Source organism: Mustelus asterias, chromosome 12 (assembly GCF_964213995.1).
Source record: "Mustelus asterias chromosome 12, sMusAst1.hap1.1, whole genome shotgun sequence".
NCBI lineage: Eukaryota > Metazoa > Chordata > Chondrichthyes > Carcharhiniformes > Triakidae > Mustelus > Mustelus asterias.
This window is the reverse complement of record NC_135812.1, coordinates 9,177,587-9,192,212: the sequence shown is the minus strand read 5'-3', so window position 1 is coordinate 9,192,212 and position 14,626 is coordinate 9,177,587. Positions and strand designations below refer to the sequence as shown.

Below are 14,626 nucleotides of genomic sequence, written 5' to 3'. Positions count from 1 at the left end.
AGTAACTACCATCAGGCACGGTGTTGCCACCTCTCTGATTGGACGAGGCAGCTCCTGGGGGCTAGACGCTGTCCTCAATTGGACAAGGGTCCTGCCGGCGGCCTGTTAATTGGCCGCAGCCAACAAGATTGCCTTTGGTCACTGTCTGTGTGGAGTTTGCACTCTCTCCCCGTGTCTGCGTGGGTTTCCTCCGGGTGCTCCATTAGCTGGGCATGTGTGCGGGTTATGGCAATAGGGCAAAGGGGAGAGCCTGGGAAAGATGCTCTTTCAGAGAGTCAGTGCAGACCCGATGGACCGAATGGTCTCTTTCTGCACTGTAGGTGCTCTATAGACTCTATGCAAAATAGGAGGGCCCCATGTAGAATCATAGAATGCCTACAGTGCAGAAGGAGGCCATTTGGCCCATCAAGCCTGCACCAACTCTGTAACAACAATCCCACCCAGACCCTATTCCCCATAACTCTGCATATTTACCCCACTAATCCCCCTAATCTACACATCCTGGGGCACTAAGGGGCTACTTAGTATGACCAATCCACCTAACCAGCACGTCTTTGGACTGTGGGAGGAAACCAGAGCACCCGGAGGAAACCCACGCAGACACGGGGAGAATGTACAGACTTCCCTCTGGGGAGAGGGGTGGGTGGGGAGTGGGGGGAGGTCTGGTGGGAGGGGTGGGGGCGGGGGAGAGGGGGGCCTTGGCTCACACTACAGGCCCCCAGAGGCAGTATTTCAACCTCCTTCAAAAAAGCCCAGCTCCACACCCTCCCTCCCTTTCTTAATTATTCACGGTCAGACGGAGGAAGGGCTACTAACCGGTCACTGGTGAAGATCTTTGCCACGACATCCTTCAGCCCCAGAAGCAATGACATGAGAACCAATGCCACACAACCTGTTATAAGAGAATGCTTTAAACAGGCAGGAGTTAGACACAGTACACAGCAATCACCACACACAGCAATACACAACACTGCTTTCAAAACTACAAGGTGCCTGACAGGAGTGACACAGTATAGATTACCCAAGGGGGAGTGTACACCACTTATAGGACCCCCCGTCCAAAAATGCCCATCAGATGCACAAAGAGAACAAAGAACAAAGAAAATTACATCACAGGAACAGGCCCTTCGGCCCTCCAAGCCTGCACCGACCGTGCTGCCGACTGAACTAAAACCCCCTACCCTTCCGGGGACCATATCCCTCTATTCCCATCCTATTCATGTATTTGTCAAGACGCCCTTAAAAGTCACTACCCTATCTGCTTCCACTACCTCCCCCGGCAGCGAGTTTCAGGCACCCACCGTCCTCTGTGTAAAAAACTTGCCTCGTACACCTCCTTTAAACCTTGCCCCTCGCACCTTAAACTCATGCCTCCGAGTAATTGACTCTTCCACCCTGGGAAAAAGCTTCTGACTATCCACTCTGTCCATGCCCCTCATAATCTTGTAGACTTCGATCAGGTCTCCCCTCAACCTCCGTCGTCCCAGTGAGAACAAACCAAGTTTTTCCAACCTCTCCTCATAACTAATGCCCTCCAAGCCAGGCGACATCCTGGTAAATCTTTTCTGTACCCACTCCAAAGTTTGAATAACTACCCCACTCCTGCCCCCATGGTACTGCTGCCCCACAGGGAGATGGATTATAAATGTGGGGCAGTCTTGCTACAACTGTCCAAGGCATTGGTTACACCACAACCAGATTATCGCGTTCAGATTTCGCCACTTACGTAAACAGGGACATACTTGCATTAGAAGCAGATAAGAGAAGGTTCACTCGGCTGAATTCTAGGGCGAGGAGCTTGTCTTATGCTAAACCGTAGAAACACTACGGTGCAGAAAGAGGCCATTCGGCCCATCGTGTCTGCACCAACCACAATCCCACCCAGACCCTGTTCCCATAAACCTTTTATATTAACCCTGCTAATCCCCCTAACATTAGGGTCAATTTAGCATGGCCAATCAACCTAACCCACAAGTCTTTGGACTGTGGGAGGAAACTGGAGCACCCGGAGGAAACCCACACAGACACGGGGAGAACGTGCAAACACAGACAGTCACCCAAGCCGGGAATCGAATCCGGGTCCCTGGCGCTGTGAGGCAGCAGTGCTAACTACTGTGCCACCGTGCTGCCCATCTTATGAGGGAAGGTTGAGCAGGTTAGACTCATCAGAGTTTGAGAGGTGAACTTATTGGGGCGGCACGGTAGCACAGTGGTTAGCACTGCTGCCGCACAGCGCCAGGGACCCAGGTTCAATTCCAGCCTTGGGTCACTGTCTGTGTGGAGTTTGCACATTCTCCTCGTGTCTGCGTGGGTTTCCTCCGGGTGCTCCGATTCCTTCCCACACTCCAAAAATGTGCGGGTTAGGTAGGTTGGCCATGCTAGAGTGCCCCTTAGTGTCTCTGAGTGTAGGTTAGGGGGATTAGCAGGGTAAATACATTGGGTTACAGGGATAGGTTGGGGGACGTGGGTAAGATGCTCTGTCAAAGAGTCGGTGCAGACCCAATGGGCGGAATTTACCCGTCCCACCGGGCACAGGAATCGAAGCGGGCAGGACACGGACCATGCAAAGGTCCATTGACCTTGGGCGGGATTTTCCAATCTTGGGGCAAGTGCGGCTGGAAATTCCTATCTGATGGGTCGAATGGCCTCCTTCCGCACTGTAGGGATTCTACGAAACATGTACGATTCTGAGGGGACTCAACCGGGTGGGTGCTGGCAGGGTGTTCCCTCTCGTGCAGGAATCTAGAACTAGGGGGCACAGGTTCAGAATAAGGGGTCTCCCATTTAGGATGGAGATGAGGAGGAATTTCACCAGTGTTGGAACTCTCTTTCCCAGACAGCAGGGGAGGCTGGATCATTGACTAGATTCAAGACCGAGTTAGACAGAGTTTTGATTGACAAGGGAAGTCAAGGGTTATGGGAGACAGGCGGGAAAGTAGAGTTGAGGCCACAGACTGATCAGCCATGATCTCATTGAATAGTGGAGCAGGCTCGAATGGCCTCCTCCGGCTCCTACTTCTAATGAACCCCGAAGGGGAGGGACCGAAAAAGCTGTTAGAATAAATTTATAAATGAACGGCAGGGAAGAGCAATTTGAGACATTAAACAGAAATGGACGGAGATGGAAAAAAGACTGAGGTAAAAGAAAGAGGGACACGAGGCAAGAGAGAGAGGGAAAGAGAAAGGGGAGAGATGGGGATAAACTCAAGAGAGAGAGAGAGGGAGAGAGGGACTGGAACAGAGAGAGAGAGAAAGGCCACACAAAATGTCTCAAAAGTCCAAAGATGGGCGGGTTAGGTTGATTGGCCATGCTGAATTGACCCGAGTGTCAGAGTGAATGCATGAGGTTATGGGATTAGGACCTGGGTGGGATTGTGGTCGGTACAGACTCGATGGGCCGAACAGCCTCCTCCTGTACTGTAGGGATTCTATAATTTTATGACACAGAAAGACAAACACACACACACACACACACACTCACACACACACACACACAGCTGAATTTTCAGGACCAGACCAGAATGAAATGGAGTTAGGCCATAAGACGTTGGGGCAGAAGTAGGCCATTCAGCCCATCAAGTCTGCTGGTGAGCTTGGAAGATACCAGCGTTGGCTGGGCTATCAGTTTCCCAATGCCGTTCCTGCAGTGCCGGCTATTTTAGTGCCGAGAGAGAAGCGGGCCATTAAAGGACTGCCCACCTCCACCCAGCACACACTCACTAATGTCGTAAAGAGCCTTGTTGGCACTAATTACCCTGCAGACAAAGGAGTAGAGGGTGGGTGGTTGGTGGTTGGGGGGGAGGGTGGTTGGTGGTGGGGGGGTGGGGGGCAGCGAGGAGGGGGGGTCTTGCAGTTTTTGGGGATGCGAGCACTTGACGGCAGGCTGCAGTCAGCTTCCTCAGCCAAGAGGCCCTCCCTCCCTCCCTCCCTCCCTACCCACATGCGTGCAGGATTAGCCACAAGCAGCTCTGGAAGCAGGTTTCCACCCCCTAGGGTAAAAGATCCATTTATTAATGAAAGTTCTTTTTAAAAACGTTGGTGAGAGAGCCTCCATTTTGAAACGTCCTCTCTGTTACCGACCGCCCATCATAGCTGCTCCTCTCAAACAGGGATGCCTCTGATTGGTCACTCAGCTTCAAGAGCCCACCCACCCACCCTCACCTGGACAGGGAACCGTAGCAATTACAGAGTGACCTCTATGACAATCCCCCAGAGAGAGCTGTGTGTTCAGGAGCCAGAGAAAGCCCAAAACCACAGACACACAGATAAACATAGATAAACACACACAGAGACACACGGAGAAACACGCAGAGACAGACTGGCACACACACACACACAAATACATACACACATACAGATGTACACACACAGGCAGACACACTCATAGACAGACAGGTACACACACAAAGCCAAAGTGAGAGTCACAGATCTGGCACACACGTCCACATTATCACTGACCAGCAGAAATGATGGCGGTCATTGCAGAGATCTTGGCCTGCCGTGGATCCCCTCCACCCAGCGCCATGCCGACACGGACCCCTGCTGCCATCCCGATCCCAACGTGAGTCTGCAAATGGGAAAAAAATTACTTCTTTTTAGAAAAAGAGGTGAATTGTGTGGTGATATAGCCCTCAGTCAGGGCGGTGTGTAAATTGGGGAGGAGGTGCAGGGGGTGGTGTTACCTTGCGCCTGATGCCCTTGCCCTGCTGGGCAGTAGATGGCATGTAGTGAGTGTGGGCCGGGATGTGGGTGTAGGTGTGGGGTGTTGAGGGTGCTCGATGTGGGGGGAGGGGTGGTGGAGATTCTGCAATTGACCAAAATGTCATAGACAAAAGGACAAAGGGAATGCCAATGGTGGTGATAAAGGCTGAGAATGGTGCTAATAGCGTCCATCGAGAGATCAGACTGTGTAAATGGCGGAACCAAGGTGCAGAGTGTCAAAGCACAACCTGAGGCATGTGGCAGATGACCCTAATGAGGTGCGGGGGATAAACAAGATGGAAAGCGAGATTTAGAAGTGGACAATTGAAACGATGAAGGAAATTAAAGTTAAAAGTATGTAATAAAAATATGAAGTAATAATGTGGGGTTGGTGTGTGGGTCAGTGGGTCAGTGGGTACAGTGAACAGGGTGAAACTTACCATATACAAAACTGTTAACACCTGGAAAATAATAGACTGAGCCCCAAGTTCAACTTGACTGATCAGGCCTGGGAGAGAAAGAGGAAATACAGATTTGTCACTAAGACGCACAACTCAGCTCAGCCTGGGCACCGGGAACAGGCCGAGAGAGGCACTGTGAGACATTGTCTCATTCCGACAATCCAGTCCGGATTCGGCCTGCAAAGACTCACCCGCGAGGAAGGATCCCATTTCGTAGGCCCACAACTCGATACAAAACATGAACATGCTGGGAATAGCCAGTCGCAAGAAGGGTCCCCATTCCTGCAGGCAGTCCATTGTCCATCCTACAGCCAAAAAGCCGCATTAGTCAACAGTACAAAATATCCACATGTTCCCACTGTTATCTCCAGATGCAAATGTCCCAATCCTCTCTGGGCTGGGCCCTCCCACCCCCAATGCTCTCTGGGCTGGCCCCTCCCACCCTCCACAAACCTCAGACCATGAACAAAAACTTCTCTTACCCGCTTCCAACCGGACACCAATCCCCTTTCACCCAGCGTTTGCTGACCTTACAAACACCCGGCCTGGTAACGCCTCCATTTTAAAATCCTCGGGTGGGTTTCTCCACCTCCAACCTCCCCAACCCTCCCCCAACCCCCACCCTCTCCAATCCCCCATCCCACCCACCCTCCCACCACCTCCCACGCCCCAACCAACCCCCACCACCTCCCACCCCCCACCAACCCCCACCACCCCAACCCCCCACCACCCCCAACCCACCAACCCCCCACCACCCCCCCACTGGTGGGATCTTCCCGTCCGACCAAAGGCGACCACGGCGGGTTCCCCGGTGGCGGGACAGCCTTGCCACGCAAAACTCCGTGGACATCGGCAGGACGGGAGGATCCCGCTGGCGGCCAATGGTGAGCCACATTGCTGGAAAATGCGCCCAGGAAGCAGGGGGAGGGTGGAGGGTTGGGGGGGAAAACCCAGTCCCTTGTTTATTAAACTGTCCATTTCCTCGTCCATCACCGCAAACCCTCCCAATGCTACAAGCATAAAATTATAGAGTGGGACAGCACAGAACGCAGACATTCAGCCCATCGATTCTGTGCCAGCTGTTTCGAAGAGAAATTCATTTAGTCTGACTTTTTCCATACAATTCCGGAATGATTTTTCTCTTCGATTATTCATCCATGTTGCACAGTGGTTAGCACTGCTGCCTCACAGCACCAGGAACCTGGGTTTGATTCCCAGCTAGGGTCACTGTCTGTGTGGAGTTTGCACATTCTCCCCGTGTCTGTGTGGGTTTCCTCCAGGTGTTCCGGTTTGCAGGAAGGAGACCTTTGTGGCGATTTTCACTACTCCCAGTTCTCTGGCCAAAGATTAGTGAAATCTGTATATTAAGGGATTGGATATTCAACTTGTCTCCAGTCTCGGAGGCAGGAGTTAAATCTTCTTTAACCTGATCTAATTATATGGGTATTTTGATTAAATTCCATACTCTGATAGTTCTATTTTGTTCTGCAATTAAGAATAATCAGGGCGACACGGTGGTTAGCGCTGCTGCCTCAGCGCCAGGGACCTGGGTTCAATTCCCAGCTTGGGTCACTGTCTGTGTGGAGTTTGCACGTTCTCCCCGTGTCTGCATGGGTTTCCTCCGGGTGCTCCGGTTTCCTCCCACAGTCTGAAAGACGTGCTGGTTAGGTGCATTGGCCGTGCTAAATTCTCCCTCAGTGTCCCCGAACAGGCGCCGGAGTGTGGCGACTAGGGGATTTTCACAGTAACTTCATTGCAGTGTTAATGCAAGCCTACTTGTGACACTAGTAAGATAAACGTAATTTCCTTCCGAGGACAATTACTGAGTCTGTTTCCACTACCTTGTCAGGCCGTGCATTCCCAATCCTGATCATTTATCCCAGCACACGCTCTTCCTTTATGTCGCCTCTGCCTCTTTTGCCAATCATCTTCAAACCAATCCCTCTGGTCATCGACCCTCCAGCCACAACTGATCATTATTTACTCAATCTAAACCCGTCACAGCTTTGAACAGCCCAATCCAATCTCCCCTATGCCCCCGCCGCTCTGAGGAGAACCCATTGTTTTCCACACCAGTTCACGTTACCTCCCCAGGTTTGGAGATGCAGTTTCCTCCAGCGGATGTAGGTGAAGAGGATGATGTTCTGGCTGTACTGTGAAATCACGTTGGCCCAGGCTGAGCCTCTGAAAAAGAGCAAGCACATCAATCATCACCAAATGCTCACATCGTGGTCTCCGCAAGGCTTCCCAGTCAACTGACAGCCACTCAACATCCAACCCAAGATGCTGCTCCATTGCCATTGGTGACTGATGGTGGGGAACCATCAAGCAGTCATGTTGGACAACCAATAGTGAGCAAGTAGGGGCGGGTCATCATGGACCGGTCATGTTGGCACGATGGCACAGCCTGTCCAAATCACGCTGAAGCATCTCTGCATCCTCCACACAGCTCACCCACCCACCCAATTTTGTATCATCTGCAAATTTGGAGATAATACCTGGGCGGCACAGTGGTTAGCACTGCTGCCTCACAGCGCCAGGGACCCGGGTTCAATTCCCGGCTTGGGTCACTGTCTGTGCAGAGTCTGCACGTTCTCCCTGTATCTACGCAGTTTTCCTCCGGGTGCTCCGGTTTCCTCCCACAGTCCGAAAGACATGCTGGTTAGGTGCATTGGCCGTGCTAAATTCTCCCTCCGTGTACCCGAACAGGCGCCAGAGTGTGGCGACTGGGGGATTTTCACAGTATCTTCATTGCAGTGTTAATGTAGCCATGATGTGGAGATGCCGGCGTTGGACTGGGGTAGGCACAGTGAGAAGTCTCACAACACCAGGTCTCACAACAGTGCTAATGTCAGCCTACTTGTGAAACTAATAAATAAACTTTAAAAAAACTTTAACCATATAGCACAAAAGCAAAATACTGCGGATGATTTGATTTGATTTGATTTATTATTGTCACATGTATTAACATACAGTGAAAAGTATTGTTTCTGGCACGATATACAGACAAAGCATACCGTTCATAGAGAAGGAAAGGAGAGGGTGCAGAATGTAGTGTTACAGTCATAGCTAGGGTGTAGAGAAAGATCAACTTAATGCGAGGTAAGTTAAGAAATTGCATTAAAGCATTGTTAGAGAGTTTAAAAGAGTTAGAATGAAGTTTTAGAAGCGCAGAACGAGAGTAAAAGATAGAATTAGAAAGTGTGCTGGGCACAGTTTGCAAGAATTCGCCTTGCTCCGGTGCCATCTTGTGAGATGCTGGAGTCTGAAATAAAAACAGAAAATGCTGGAAAATCTCAGCAGGTCTGACAGCATCTGTGGAGAGAGAATAGAGCCAACGTTTCGAGTCTGGATGACCCTTCATCAGAGCTAAAGGCAAAGAAAATTGGACAAGCTTTATACTGTAAGGGCTGGGGCAGGGTGAGGGAGGGGGGGTTGTTGTTTAATTAACCAAGGTGCCATAAACAAAAGTACAAAGGGAATGTCAATGGTGGTGATAAAGGCTGAGAATGGTGCTAATAGCAGCCCCATTAAGGGATTGGAATGTGTAAATGGCGGAACCAAGGTGCAGAGTGTCAAAGGGCAATCCCAGGGACGTGGCCCTAGTGGGGTGGGAAACAAGATGGAAAGCGAGATTTAGAAGTGGACAATTGAAACAAAGAAATTAAAATTAAAAGTGTTTAATAAAAATATAAAATAATAAAAATGGATTGATAAGATAAAATAAAATAAATGGAAATAGAGTGGAGGTGGAGGAGAAAGTTCATGCTCCGAAGCTGTTGAACTCAATGTTCAGTCCAGAAAGTTTAAAGTTTATTTATTAGTGTCACAAGTAGGCTTACATTAACACTGCAATGAAGTTACTGTGAAAATCCCATAGTCGCCACACTCTGGCACCTGTTCGGGCTACACTGAGGGAGAATTTAGCACGGCCAATGCACCCTAACCAGCATGTCTTTCGGACTGTGGGAGGAAACCGGAGCACCCGGAGGAAACCCACGCAGACACGGGGAGAACGTGCAGACTCCGCACAGACAGTGACCCGAGCTGGGAATCGAACCCAGGTCCCTGGCGCTGTGAGGCAGCGGTGCTAACCACTGTGCCACCGTGCTGTGATGCACTATCAATCGAGTCAAGACTAGTTGTGAGCAAGACAAATAGGCTTTTATTAGCAAGAACTTGGAGCCATCCCTGTCGGAGATCTGGTCTGTACTGAAGGCTAGGGGGAGGAGCCACCGCCTTTATACCCGGACCAGGGGGAGGAGTCTTGGGCAGAACCGACAGGGATGTGCCACATATACAAGTAATAATAAACACTAACTAACAGTGGTTAACCACCACAGATAACAGTGGTTTACCACATGCTGGAAGGTTGTAAGTGCCTAATCGGAAGACGAGATGCTGTTCCTCCAGTTTACATTGGGCTTCACTGGATCATTGCAATAGGCCGAGGTTGGACGTGTGGAGATGAGAGCAAAATGGCAGGCGATGGGAAACATAGAAACCCTACAGTGCAGAAGGAGGCCATTCGGCCCATCGAGTCTGCACCGACCACAATCCCACCCAGGCCCTACCCCCACATATTTTACCCGCTAATCCTCTAACCTACACATCCCAGGACTCTAAGGGACAATTTTTACCCTGGCCAATCAACCTAACCCGCACATCTTTGGACTGTGGGAGGAAACCGGAGCACCCGGAGGAAACCCACGCAGACACGAGGAGAATGTGCAAACTCCACACAGACAGTGACCCGAGCCGGGAATCGAACCCGGGACCCTGGAGCTGTGAAGCAGCAGTGCTAACCACTGTGCTACCGTGCCGCCCTAAAAAATAACTGTGGGCCCAGCACTGATCCCTGAGGCACACAGGCCTCCAACTTGAAAAACAACTCTCTACAACCATTTTGTATCCATTTAGATACCTCACCCTGGATCCCGCGAGATTTAACTTTATGCAACAACCTACCATGTGGCACCTTGTGAAAGATTGTTAATTCAAGATATTTTTATTGAATTTAAATTCCACCACCTGCTGTGGCGGGATTCGAACCCAGGTCCCCAGAACAGTAGCTGAGTTTCTGGATTAAAAATCTAGCAATAGTAGCACTAGGCCATTGCCTTCCCCTTGTCTGGGTTCTGCTGGACAGCCAATAGTGAGCAACTGGAGGCTGGGCACCATGAGGCAGACTTGTTGGACAACCAATAGCGAGTGTGTGGGGACGGGGCACCGAGAGTTGGACATGTCACACAACCAATGGCTGGAGGTCATGTGATTAAACCTTCAGAACACATCGAATCGGAGTTGGCGAGTCTAAGCTTTGAGTCAAATTCATGGCGTGAAGAGAAAAGCTGGACGGACATCAGAAAGTATTTGATGAGGGTCTGGAAGTTGTGAACTCTGTTTCTCTCTCCACAGCTGCTGCCTGAATCTGCTGAGTATTTGCAGCTTTGTGTTCAGGGCCACGACACCACAGGGGCACGGAGAGCGAATGAGTGCCTTTACTGAACGTGTGCGTTAAAAAAAAGCAGCCGGTACTCACGCCACTCCCAGTTTCAGCACAATCAGGAAGATGTAGTTCACTAACGCGCTCAGAATGTTGGCCACCAGTCCTGTGAATACCTGCGGCATGGTTATACCCTGTACATGAAGCATAAAACACAGCAAATATAAGTAACCTACCCAAGCTGATTCCGGCACACTCAGATTGTTGAATTATAGACTCTTCCCAAAGCCTGTTGAGGTCTCCCCTTCCTTGTCTCACTGCCTGACTGCTGCCTCCCCTGGAGAGTGGCACCCCCATCTCTCACAGCAAGACTGAAAGAGAGAAAGAGAGAGAGAGAGAATATAAGGAGCGTGAATCAAAGAAAGATAGGGAGAGAAGGTAACTCACTTCCTGACTCCCCAAAGCCTGTCTCTTTCACACATAGTAAGAAGTCTCACAACACCAGGTTAAAGCCCAACAGGTTTATTTGGTAGCAAATTTTTCACACATATGCACACACTCTCCTCCTTTCTCTCCTCTCTTCCCCTCATTCACCTGTCTGCCTCTCCCCATCCCTCTACCCTTCTCTTCCTTCCTCCCCCTCTCCTTCTTCTCCCCTCTCTCTCTTCCTCCCTCTATCCCCTTCTCTCTCTTCCTCCTTCCCTCAACCTTTCTCATTCCCCTCTCTTTCTCCCCTCTCTTTCCTTCCCGCTCTATCTCTCTTTCCCACATTCATTCCCCTTCTCTCTCTCTCTCTCTCACTCATTCTCGCTCCTTTCTCTCTTATCTCTCTCCTCTTCTCTCTCTCTTTCTTTCCTCCCTCTTTGTGAGCATCGCTGACTAGATCAGCATTTATTACCCATCCTAATTGCCCTTGAAAAGTGCCTTCTTGAACCGCTGCAGACTGCTGTGGTGTAGGTACACCACCTACAAGGCACAAGTCAGGAGTGTGATGGAATAGTCCCCATTTGACTGGATGGATGCAGGTCCAACAACACTCATGAAGCTCAACACCATCTAGGACAAAGCAGCCCCACTTGATTGGCACCCCATCCATCATCTTAAACATTCACTCCCTCCATCCCCAAGACACAATGGCAGTAGTGTGTACCATCTCCTTAAGATGCACTGCAGCAACTCACCAAGGTTTCTTCAACAGCACCTTCCTAACCCACAACCACTACCATCTAGAAGGACAAGGGCAGCAGATATATGTGAACACCACCACCTGGAGGTTCCCCTCCAAGCCACTCACCATCCTGACTTGGAAATATATCACCGTTCCTTCACTGTCACTGGGTCAAAATCCTGGAACAGCACTGTGGGTGTACCTACACCACATGGACTGCAGCGCTTCAAGAAGGTAGCTCACCACCACCTTGTCAAGGGCAATTAGGGATGAGCAATGAATGCTGATCTAGTCAACGACACCCACATCCCGTGAATGAATAAAAAAAGAAGGAGGGTGGAGAGAGAGAAGAGGAGAGAGAGATAAGAGAGGAGGGAGTGAGAATGGTTGAGAGAGAGAGAGAAGGGGAATGACAGAGTTTGGGAGAGAGACAGTGTGTGACAGTAAGGAAGGGAGAGAGAGAGGGGAGAAAGAGAGAAAGGTTGAGGGAAGGAGGAAGAGAGAGAAGGGGATAGAGGGAGGAAGAGAGAGAGAGGGGAGTAGAAGGAGAGAAGGAAGAAAGAGAGGGGGAGAGGGATGGGAAGAGGCAGACAGGTAAATGAGGGGAACAGAGGAGAGAAAGAAAAAAGAGTGTGTGAAAGAGAGAGTTAAACTCAGTAACTTCACGACAATTGGTTTCCTCACTTATCTCATCTGTATTTAATATTTATATTATTAAAGTGCACCAAACGGCAGAAATATTAGGAATAAAAGCAACTACTGCAACCTACAATCTGTCCATAATTGACTGACATCTGGATTAGTAATACCTGATTCTGTAGATATCGGACCTGGAGCTGGTACAGAAAAACTGCCTGTGGGAATGCAAAACAGAGGGAGGTTAACAGCAGACAGTAAAAACCCCACACACAACTCCCACTGCCACCGTCAGGGCCAGAGAGAGAACCCCTCAGAGAATATAAAGAGAATAAAAAGAGGGAGAAGGAGAGGGGGAGGGAAATCTGATGGAACAAATTGAGAAGGTGTGTAGATGAAGGTAATGCAGTAGATGTAGTTTACAGGGATTTCAGAAAAGCCTTTGACAGGGTCCCACATGGGACACTTGTAAAGAAGGCAAATGTACATAGGATATAAGATCATTTGATAAAATGGATTCAGGCAGCCCTGAAGGTAGCTTGCTGACTGATAGCATAGAACATTACAGCGCAGTACAGGCCCTTCGGCCCTCGATGTTGCGCCAACCAGTGCAACCAATCTAAAGCCCATCTAACCTACACTGTTCCAATATCATCCATATGTTTATCCAATGACCATTTAAATGCCCTTAATGTTGGCGAGTCCACTACTGCTGCAGGCAGGGCATTCCACGCCCTTACTACTCTCTGAGTGAAGAACCTACCTCAGACATCTGTCCTATATCTATCACCCCTCAATTTAAAGCCATGTCCCCTCGTGCTAGCTATCACCATCCGAGGAAAAAGGCTCTCACTATCCTCCCTATCTAATCCTCTGATCATCTTGTATGTCTCTATTAAGTCACCTCTTAACCTTCTTCTCTCGAACGAAAACAACCTCAAGTCCCTCAGCCTTTCCTCATAAGACCTTCCCACCATACCAGGCAACATCCTGGTCAATCTCCTCTGCACTCTGTGTACTGCTGCAGGAATTGTAAATTAAGGGATTATGGTGAAGGGACTTCTGCCTCTGAAGACTTATTACAACCTCTATGACTCGATGCTGGTGAAGATTGGCACTGCAGAGAAAAGAAGTTCCCAAAATGGGACTGGAGCATGAGAAATGGCCATTCAGCCCATCGAACCATTGATAGAATGGTTTAAACGGCGGCATGGACAAGTTGGGCCAAAGGGCCTGTTTCCATGTAGTAAACCTCTATGACTCTGATAGTATCGCTTGATCAAACTCACTGGAAATCCTCTTGGAGGAACAGACGAGACATCGGCAACACTTATCTCACATTCCCCAACATCCCGAATGCAAAACCTCCATTATTCCCAGTAACAAAACGGAATTTGATGGCAATGGGACCATAAGACATAGGAGCAGAATTAAGCCACTCGGCCCATCGAGTCTGCTCCACCATTCAATCATGGCTGATGTTTTTCTCATCCCCATTCTCCTGCCTTTTCCCCATAACACCTGATCCCCTTATTAATCAAGAACCTCTCTATCTCTGTCTTAAAGACACTCAATGGCCTGGTCTCCTCTGCGGCAAAGAGTTCCACAGATTCACCACTCTCTGGCTGAAGAAATTCCTCCTCATCTCAGTTTTAAAGGATCGTCCCTTTAGCCTGAGGTTGTGCCCTCTGGTTCTAGTTTTTCCTACCGGTGGAAACATCCTCTCCACGTCCACTCTATCCAGGCCTCGCAGTATCCTGTAAGTTTCAATAAGGGACCTAGGCTGGGTGAGGAATGGAATTGTTCAGCACTCATTGGCAACCAGCCCTTACCATTGAATTTTACAAGCTATGTAATTCCCGACAAGCGTGTACCCTTACCCCTACAGCGCCAGGAGTGGAGGAACTAATACTCACAGGAAGTGCAGGAATAAATATCTTCACATAAAGCTGGCATAACCTGGAAGAGAAGTTTATTCATCAGCACCCGAGCCCAACAGCTGAGAGTTAACATAGCATTCCCAGGAGCCCCGGAATCTGTGGAGAACATCCGCCGTTGTAACCGTGCATCTCTCAACACAAACATCCCAGGAAATTGCGGCCCAAGCAAGTGAGGCCATTAATCCTCTGCTCCAGAGATTTCCTGGGATTTTCGCGTTGTAGCTGCCAATACCCTTGTCAAAACCATGGAACCGGTCGCTCGTCCTAACCGCAA

The 14,626-nt window shown here is 49.7% G+C and overlaps 1 protein-coding gene across 1 annotated transcript in view; it reads right to left on the bottom strand.

The window, feature by feature from the left end:
* LOC144501864 (multidrug and toxin extrusion protein 1-like) overlaps nucleotides 1-14,626 on the bottom strand; it is a 127,993-nt gene that overhangs the window by 98,589 nt on the left and 14,778 nt on the right. The window contains exons 5-12 of the mRNA XM_078225909.1: nucleotides 14,329-14,371; nucleotides 12,586-12,630; nucleotides 10,705-10,802; nucleotides 7,249-7,346; nucleotides 5,354-5,467; nucleotides 5,142-5,209; nucleotides 4,459-4,567; nucleotides 817-892 (exon numbers count right to left, since the gene is read on the bottom strand). Of these exons, the coding sequence (XP_078082035.1) occupies nucleotides 817-892; nucleotides 4,459-4,567; nucleotides 5,142-5,209; nucleotides 5,354-5,467; nucleotides 7,249-7,346; nucleotides 10,705-10,802; nucleotides 12,586-12,630; nucleotides 14,329-14,371 (651 nt within the window). The remainder of the gene's footprint in view (nucleotides 1-816; nucleotides 893-4,458; nucleotides 4,568-5,141; nucleotides 5,210-5,353; nucleotides 5,468-7,248; nucleotides 7,347-10,704; nucleotides 10,803-12,585; nucleotides 12,631-14,328; nucleotides 14,372-14,626) is intronic.